General features: G+C 31.6%; 2 protein-coding genes across 3 annotated transcripts in view; both read right to left on the bottom strand.

Moving 5' to 3' along the window:
* Positions 1-624: 624 nt before the first annotated feature.
* LOC131601339 (beta-glucosidase 11-like) overlaps positions 625-9,432 on the bottom strand; it is a 16,596-nt gene continuing 7,788 nt past the window's right edge. The window contains exons 1-13 of one of the 2 annotated variants that reach the window (XM_058873120.1): positions 3,900-4,281; positions 3,555-3,624; positions 3,346-3,401; positions 3,189-3,264; positions 2,759-2,830; positions 2,488-2,575; positions 2,137-2,392; positions 1,860-1,975; positions 1,534-1,754; positions 1,403-1,434; positions 1,223-1,310; positions 1,019-1,106; positions 625-930 (exon numbers count right to left, since the gene is read on the bottom strand). In XM_058873120.1, coding sequence (XP_058729103.1) covers positions 669-930; positions 1,019-1,106; positions 1,223-1,310; positions 1,403-1,434; positions 1,534-1,754; positions 1,860-1,975; positions 2,137-2,392; positions 2,488-2,575; positions 2,759-2,830; positions 3,189-3,264; positions 3,346-3,401; positions 3,555-3,624; positions 3,900-4,025 — 1,551 coding nt within the window. In that variant the 5' untranslated portion in view covers positions 4,026-4,281 and the 3' untranslated portion in view covers positions 625-668. Of the gene's footprint in view, positions 931-1,018; positions 1,107-1,222; positions 1,311-1,402; positions 1,435-1,533; positions 1,755-1,859; positions 1,976-2,136; positions 2,393-2,487; positions 2,576-2,758; positions 2,831-3,188; positions 3,265-3,345; positions 3,402-3,554; positions 3,625-3,899; positions 4,282-9,432 lie in introns of those variants that run through there. The other variant, XM_058873119.1, reaches the window with a different exon arrangement.
* LOC131601342 (beta-glucosidase 11-like) overlaps positions 8,034-9,432 on the bottom strand; it is a 21,506-nt gene continuing 20,107 nt past the window's right edge. Inside the window, exons 9-13 of the mRNA XM_058873122.1 lie at positions 9,188-9,408; positions 9,054-9,085; positions 8,874-8,961; positions 8,591-8,681; positions 8,034-8,469 (exon numbers count right to left, since the gene is read on the bottom strand). Of these exons, the coding sequence (XP_058729105.1) occupies positions 8,214-8,469; positions 8,591-8,681; positions 8,874-8,961; positions 9,054-9,085; positions 9,188-9,408 (688 nt within the window). The 3' untranslated portion in view covers positions 8,034-8,213. The remainder of the gene's footprint in view (positions 8,470-8,590; positions 8,682-8,873; positions 8,962-9,053; positions 9,086-9,187; positions 9,409-9,432) is intronic.

Here is a 9,432-nt window from a genome sequence, read left to right as displayed (position 1 = left end):
AAATACATAATGATAATTATAAATATATAAATAAAAAATTATAACTCATTTTGTAAGTGAAATTATTTTAAATTTTAAAATATGAATCAGAATAGAAATATATAATAATTATTATTCATAACTAATAAATTATATCAAAATATATAATTATTATTATTTATTACTCATAAATATAACAAATTTATTCATATCCTAAAATTAATTTTTGGAATTTTTAGATTTTTTTTGTTTTTTCGGAGATGTATCTCCGAATTAATCAAAATCCCAATTTTGGGATTTTTTCGGAAATGCATTTCCGAAGTCTGAAAAAATTTAGAAAAAAAAATATTTCGGAAATGCATTTCCGAAGCAGGGGTAAAATAGGATTTTCGCTGGGGGTGACCCCCATAGGGAGGTGGGTAAAGAAAAAATCTATTATTTTTATCAAGTAGAACAATGAGATATTCTTTTAACTCCAAAATGTCAAAATATTCCTTCATTTAAAACAGGGTTAAGAGCATCAAGAGTACATGAACCAAATCTTTTGTCGTTAAACTAGTTATCACTAGTTGATTAAAAATAATTTATGTCACTTTCTCTCATTGTATCAAACAAAGAAACAGAATATGACCAAAGAAAAAAAGAGGTTGGATAAAAACATTTATTATAACTAGTCTTGTCTTAATAACTTAAGTGACAATATGCATTAAAGGAGTGTTTGAGAGTACAGATGAATTCTCCTCAATTCTCATGGCGATCTCCGAGTCGATGTCCATAGTTTTGTTGTTGAGAAAACTTGAGTACCACAAAGCTGAAAGTTTAGGTTGTCTCCTCAAAGTTGGATCTTCAAAATCTATGTAATATAAGCCAAAACTTGCTTCATATCCACTTTGTAACTCAAACACATCCAAGAAGGACCATACGAAATAACCTCTTATATCGAGTCCATTCCTGCAATATCGAGTATAATAGAAGAACTAAAGGGATATTGAAAATGAAGATCATGTTGAGATATGAAACACAATAAAACTAGTGATACCTCAACATATCAGGAAGGCTTCCGATGTATTCACGAATATATTCCACCCTTGGTCGGTCGTCTAATGATTTGCTAGGTAATAGTTGACCTGAATAGAAGTTCAAAAACATAACATAGCTTGTGAAGATTTTGATTTTATTGAAAAAGTACTAGTATAGAAAGACTAGGTTTGTTCGACCGATGTTTCTGAAAGATTCATCATACCGTTTTCGTGAATGTAAATTGGAAAATCTCCATAATCATTCTTCAATGTATGAAGCATTCGTTCCAAAATCCAGGGTGTAATTGGAATCTAAACAAACCAATCAGCTAGTAAGTGGAATATATTGAAGCATCAATGCACAAAGAATAAATGGAACCACAATGTTCGTACTCGTCTTTTACCTCTTCTGTTAAAGTTATATTTTCAGGGATCTCTGCGTCAGGAAATAAGATATTAATATATGAAAGTTCCTCAAAATTGGTTATATAATAAAAATTGATGCAGTAAGTAATATAGAAGTAAAAAATATTACGAATAAGCTCCACGGCCATATCTGCTTTGTAATCTCTATTCTTGATCTGCAGGCTACCAGGGCTGTTCTTAACATGAAATGCATAGTAAAAATTGATTCCAATGAAGTCAATCGATCCCTTGACGAGGTTTGTTTCCCTACTGGTGAAGAAAGGAAGCCTCGAGCCAACATTCTTTTTCATGATGGCGGGATAATCTCCGAAAATAAAGGGATTCAGATACCTGTCACAACAAATCAAAGGTAAAATAAGTATAGATAATTCAATATATTGTGAGTCCTATCGTAATTCGGTATGATGACTCTAACACAATTACAATGTAACTTACCACCCTATAAAGAAATCTCGGGCTCTTTTGGTGGCGATTACGTCTTCGCTGGTGTTTGTTAGTGGAAGAAATCCATAAACAAGGATATTAAACCCAATAAATCCTTGTTGCTTGACCTGTAAGTAACATATGTTATATTTCTAAGTAAATGTCATAATTTGTTTCTATAAGCTCTCCGAAATAGTCTTACAAGTACTACTTATATCAGTAGAAAAACTCAAAAACCGATTCATATAGGCCTAAAGTAAAGTTGTGCATGTGCCATAGATTGATGTACCTTGTATTTATTCCGGTAGAGATTTGCGGCTGATGCATGTGCTAATATCATATGATGAGTAACCAAATACGGCTCAGTTGAAGAATTTCCTTTGGAGCAGTTAAATATCGAAGAAGGAGAACACCTTTGAGGCTGTACAGCCCCTACATCATATCCCATCATGGAACACATATTTCCCTCGTTCACTGTCGTCCAATGTTTAACTCTATCTCCAAACTCTCTGAAGCATACATCTGCATATGCTGTGAAGTCTTTTCTACAAGAAACATAAATATGCAAATGTTAAATTTTGAATTCTTATCTAACACAAGACGGTCATGTTATTAGGCATTTGTAGTTTCGGAATCATACATGACTCTTCGATTAATCCATCCTTCGTATTCATCTTCAAGTGCTTGTGGTAAATCCCAATGATTCAATGTAACATGTGGTTGGATACCTATAAATGAAGAGGGAAAAGAAAAATTGTTATTGTTCTGCGATACGTCATTTAGTACAAAATATTGTCAAATAGAGGCTACATAGGCATTATAGCAGTATAGTTGAAGCAGAATTTGAACAAACTACTATCGACAACATTGATTGAACTTTACAAGATAAATTATCTAGTTTGCAGGAGAACCTTGGTTTGTTAGTTCATTGATGAGGTTGTTGTAATACTCCAATCCCTTAGGATTTATCGGCCCTATCCCGTCTGGAATTGAATCAAACGAGATAAACGTCAGAATAACTAAACAAATTCGCAATTGGATGTAAGAACCTATAAATTTATTGATGCTCTAGAAAAGGTTCATTGATTGCAAAATGTTCAAACTAAGCATGTGTCAATTATAGTCATCAGGTTTTGACATTATTTTAGAAATTAATCATCCATTATGATGCTAGAATAATTACTTGTCATACAAGAAACTATCATTTGTAAGTATGTAGCACCAATCGTTCAAAAGATGTGTTGGTTTAAATGTTTTCTAAAATTTTGGTGTCAACATCTCAGCATCGTGTGTCTGTCTGGTATCCGTGTTGTCTTTGTACTTCATTAACGTAGATCATACCTGGAATAAGTCTTGACCATGATATGGAAAATCTATACGCATCTAACCCCATTTTCGCCATGAGTTTGACATCATCCTACAAGAAACGAAAGCATACGTAAACCAGTCTTTTGATATGTCAAAAACTAGAGATGTGCTGTATTCCATATGTACTGACCTTATATTTGTGATATTGATCGCATGCAATGTCACCATTTCCTTGGTATGCCCCTCCTGTAAATTTAATTCAAACAAAGAATGTCATTGCTATTACTGTAACTATGACTATATAACATGATTAACTGCATCAACTTTATGTTGTAAATATTATGAGATTTCTTGGCTAAGCTAATCAATGTTGAGTAAATTTGAGCAAACAAAATGTACCATTTCCACCATGTGCAAAGGTATCCCATATGCTTGGCTTCCTCCCATCTTCATCTGCTGCACCTTCAACCTTCCATATCATCCCAATTCCAAAATACAATAATTGATACCACAAAAAAAAAAGTGTTTTACATATGACCATAGACATTAAACTTTATAAACCAAATCATCAAATCAAAAGTTCCTATGAAACATTTCATCATGTGTCTTTAACATCGTACAAGTCAGACTACCGCACAGAGCACAAAATTTGTCGTTGTTAAATCGTAGGTAAATAGGCCCCATTTGAATAAAAACTTAAAACCATATGAGGATGTGTGGTTAGTGAGAGAAAGAGAGGAGAACCTGATAAGCAGAAGTAGAAGCACCAAACAAGAAGTGAGGAGGGAAATCACTCTTGGTGAAAGCATCAGCAGGTACAGAGAATAGTGCTAGTGCTACCAACAAAACAGCAACAAAGACATGCATCATAGCAAATAGCAAAGGAATGTATCAACATTAGTTACTTAATTAGGACACACATCAAGTAGGTGAGTGAACAATGCTTACATAATTTAATACTATATTATGTCATGTCGGCCAGAAACTTCAGCCTCTACTGATTTCATTTGTCCCTTTATTACATCAATAATAATTTTGTAGTAACGTGAGTTGCTACTTTTTGACTTTTGATTGCTTTCTCCGATTCCAATTATTCAAATTTAAAGGTTTCTAATTCTACTCCCATACGTGTCCTTTGGTTCTGCCGAATGTAGCACAATGGAAGCTATACAAGAGAAGAAAACAATAGTGTAGCTATTGTCATGGAAATAAAATATATATTTTTTCTCTCTCCCTTATACTAATACAACAAAACAGATCTGTTCGAAAATATATATATATATATATATATATATATATATATATATATATATATATATATATATATATATATATATATATATATATATATATATATATATATATATATATATATATATATATATATATATATATTTATCTTTATTATGGAAGTGGTCGTTTATCGGAGAAATTACGCATCAAATTTATAGTTTTTACGAGTTTAGCAAAGATCCTTTGCTTTTCCTCTCATAACTCTATTTGGTTTGTAATCTCTCTTTTTTTGCGGGTTTTTTTTGTTGCCCGCTTTCCGTGTATTCAGGTTTCGAGAACCCTTAGTTCTCGTATTAATTCCATATTGCTTACACACAAAAAAAATAATATCAATTCTTATTTATTTATTCTTTCATTATTAAAAGTGTCTCACGCACTAATATAAATATATATAACTTACTCTTGGAGTAAGAATAATCTCACTTATTTATATATATATGACATATGAGAATATAAGAATAAATCTGAATTCCTTAGATTTTAAAATAAAGGGTGAAAATTATTTGTCATTCTTTTTTTCTCTCTCCAGAAAAAGATATATATATATATATATATATATATATATATATATATATATATATATATATATATATATATATATATATATATATATATATATATATATATATATATATATATATATATATATATATATATATATATATATATATATATATATATATATATATATATATATATATATATATATATATAGTTTTTCAACAGCAAAACCATTTTGTGTCCTATTGTTTGATTATAATAAAAAAAAATCAAATCATCGAATAGACCCTATGAATATATTGTTGAGAGTATATTAACAATTCAACCTAAAGATTAAAAAGTGTCTCACGCACTAATAAATCGGCATCTAAAGTTTTGATTAGATTATTGATCATGTTTTCAAGAATTACATATCGATGATTGGGTTTTCTGGATCGTGGGTAGTTAATTAATTGTTGCAGAGATGAACGACACCAATGACATTCCCAATTCTCTTCCAATCCTTGACAGGAAAAATTGGAACCAACGGAGCAAGCAGATGAAGTCTCTGTTCGTTTTTATGAAACTATTGAAGTGGTCAAAAACGGCGTTCCTGAGGTTGCTCAAAATGCAACCGACGTGCAGAAAACTGCACACAAGAAAGCGAAGAAGAAAGATTGCAAGATTGTGTATTGCATTCAATCGGTGGTAGATTCGGCAAATTTTGATAAGATCTCTTATGATGAATTGGCGAAGGAGGCATGAGATATTCTTGTCTCCAATATATATCTAGAATGCTAAGTTGTGAAACTAAAACACTGATAGTAAAAAAATTTGTCATAAAAACAATAAAATGGGGGTTAATACCTATATTCACCCCTGCCATATGGGCTTGGTTTGAAAAACCCCCTGCCAAAAAAAAGTTCCAAGAATGGCCTCAACAAATTTGAAAAGTTTCATTTTGGCCCCTTTATCAGGCCACATCATCAAAAAGTCTGATGTGGCCATTTTTTTTAATTTTTTATTATTATTTTAATGACGTGGATGGCTTAGTTGGCATTTTTAATATTTTTTATTATAATTTCATGTGGCATTTATTATTATTATTATTTTATTGTTTGATTGTTAAAAAGTTAAAATATGAAAGTTTAAATTTGTCTCCCATGACCAAAGGGTTGCAATGGGCGCCCACCAAGTCAACTGCCTCTGTTGTTTACATTCTGCATCAAATATATATATATATATATATATATATATTACAAAATTTCAATTAAACCCTAAAACTCCTTTCTACTCAATCATCCTCTTCCAGATATTAGTAGGGGTTATTTGATTCTAAATGATGTTCCAGCACAACTACGGATGTTGTGATGCAACCGTTGAAATGGCTATCTTTATTATCCTACAAAATGATTTGGTTACTTTTGATTGGCGCAGAGTGCTCCGCAACAAATTTTGGAGAGTCATGAGTTGCATTCAGTGAGTTTGGAGTACATGAAGGAATGTGGGAGGAACAACATACTTGAGTCCTTGACTGATGTAACTGATGCTAACAATGGATTTGTTGAATGCAAACACTTTCTTCGACTGGAAGATGATGCGGAGATTGTGAGGGGTCGAACTGAGTGGAGACCAAAAGATGTCAACAATTTTAACTTGCTTCTGTTGTTTACACTTGATTTGAAAGAAGATGGTTGAGTATAAAGCGGTTTTAGGGTTTAATTGAAATACTGTAATATATATATATATATATATATATATATATATATATATATATATATATATTTGGTGCAGAATGTAAACAACAGAAGTAGTTGGCTTGGTGGTTGGTAGTTCAGGAGGGTTTTTCAAACCAATCCCATATGGCAGAGGTGAAAACAGATATTAACCCTAAAATTTAAAGAAGCTTGAAAAAGACCTCTATGATGAATTGTAAGAGCAGAATTTTATTTTTGGCTCAAGATTGGTTTTATCTCTTATCATGTAATTGAATATTTATCTTATTTATCTAACATTTTTTTATTTAATATCAGAAATAAATGCATACAATATCTAATATTTGTTCTTCACCAAAGTTCAATAAAACAATGATCCAACATTTGATCTTCGGTGACAGTATGATGAATCAAATTTAAAATTTGTCAAATATTTTTACTTATAAATTAAAACGAAAAACAATGTAAAATAAAACAATTTTGTATAATTGTTTAATAATAAAACAAAGAATATATATATATATATATATATATATATATATATATATATATATATATATATATATCCTCTCGATTATTCTAATAACTAAAAGGTATAATAGCGTCTTTAAATAAAATGATCAAGCAGTTGTTAAACAGTTGTTGGAGATCGAATCCACTATAAGTTTAACTTTTTTTTTCGGTTGAGTTAAAACCAATAGGTAAAGTGGCACACTTTTTATGACGTTTTTCGTTACTTTGACAGTGAAACAGAGGTAACACCTCATATGCAATTGAGGTCAAACATGTGTTTCCTATTAATATGTGGAGTCAAATGACATAAGACTAGTAACCAAAGTAAAAAATTCATGCATTCTAAGGTATAGTACTACAATCTGTAAAGGACAAAGTGCGCGAACACTTATCGATAGTTATTAATGATCTAATGATCTAGTTCCATAAGGCTTACTAATGGAGTCAAGAAGAGACTTCAAATGTTCCACGTCATTCTAACTGGGTGAGCAGAGATCATTAACCTCCTTTGCAAAGCTTTTAGTGTCATGGGCATCTACAACTACATGTCTTTGATTCTTATGCATATTATGAGAGCTTTCTCTTCAGCTAAGAACCTGCTCATTTCCATGTAACTTGAACACATATCCTTTTTTATGTTTGATCCGTTTGAAGTGTTCACAATAGTATTTGTTACGACCTTTTGCTTGTTAAGCATAGCATATTGACTTTCATATTAATGCTACTGTGTTGTGAGTCTTAATAAGTAGAGCTTAAGAGAAGAATGCTGGCATTTGAGCTTCATTCATACATTGGCTATATAACATTAGACTAGTGAACAATGATTTTGAGAGCATGCTAGGCCATATAACATTAGAAGACCAAAAGTGATGCAGACTTAGCAATATTGAAAACTGCATATATTTCTATCAGACATATAATATACAAACATATCTTCATATACACAAGTTTACAAACCATTAGTCATGCAACTTTCTCTCACATGGACACAAAGAACCAAAATGTTAACAAGGAAAAAGACACAGAAGGCTATATACTTGAACTAGACCTAATTACTTTAAGTGGCAATATGAACTAAGGGACTGTTGGCGAGTACAGATGAATTCTCCTCGGTTTTCATGGTGATCTTTGAGTCCACAGGTCTATTGTTTAGAAAATTTGAGTACCATACAGCAGAAAGTTTAGGTTGTCTCCTCAAGGATGGATCTTCGAAATGTACATAATATAGACCAAAACTCCGTTCGAATCCATTCAGTAATTCAAATACATCTAAAAAGGCCCATACAAAATAACCTCTAATATTTAGTCCATTCCTATCAACGTGACCATAAAAACCACTCCGTTAGAATTCAAGAATATTGGGAACGAAGATCATGTTAAGAATATCAAAAACTCTATGTGAAGTCGTTAATTGAAAGTAAAAAATAGAGGTACCTCAACATATCAAGCATTCCCCCTACGTATTCATGCATATACCACACTCTTGGCCAATCATCTAAAGATGAATTCCTACCTGTTAGTTGACCTGAGAAGTTCAAATATTCATCAAAAACCATCAAGATTTTGATGTTATTAGAATATGAAAGTGTGTCGAAAAATCGTACAACCAAGGTATGCAAAATATGAAGGAATTGCTATTCCACTAATTGACTAAGATAAAAGGACCAGGAGGGACATTGTGTTTATCGGTATTGTTGCCTTAGAAAGGAAGGCATACCATTTTCGTGAATGTAAATGGGAAAATCGCCATAATCATTCTTCAATGAATGAAGCATCCCTTGCAAAATCCAGGGTGTAACTGGAATCTAAACAAACAAATCAGCTAGTAAGTGGAATAGGTTGAAGCTTTAATGCTCGAAAAATAAAAGTAACCACAATGTTCATATTCTAGTTTTACCTCATCTGCAAATGTACCATTTCTAGAGTAGCCTACAATCATGTTAAAAAAAATATTAATAGATTAAAGATCCTCAAAGTTGGAACAAAGAGGATACCAAACATTGATTTAGCCTATCAGAGAAATAATCATACGCTTAACTTCCACGGCCATATCTTCTATGTAATCTCTATTCTTTTTCTTTAGGCTGCCAGGGTTGTTCTTAATATAAAATGAGCTATAAAAGTTGGCTCCAAGAAAGTCTATTGAGCCCTTAACCAAATCTGATTCCCTACTTGTGAAGATAGGAAGCCTTGATCCAACATTTTTTTTCATAGTGCTAGGATATTCTCCAAATATTAAGGGATTCAGAAACCTGTCACGAAAAATGCAGAGAAAA

The sequence above is a fragment of the Vicia villosa genome, linkage group LG5 (genome assembly GCF_029867415.1).
Source record: "Vicia villosa cultivar HV-30 ecotype Madison, WI linkage group LG5, Vvil1.0, whole genome shotgun sequence".
Lineage (NCBI taxonomy): Eukaryota > Viridiplantae > Streptophyta > Magnoliopsida > Fabales > Fabaceae > Vicia > Vicia villosa.
Note: the sequence above shows the minus strand (reverse complement) of the source record. Positions and strands in the feature narration are given on the sequence as shown.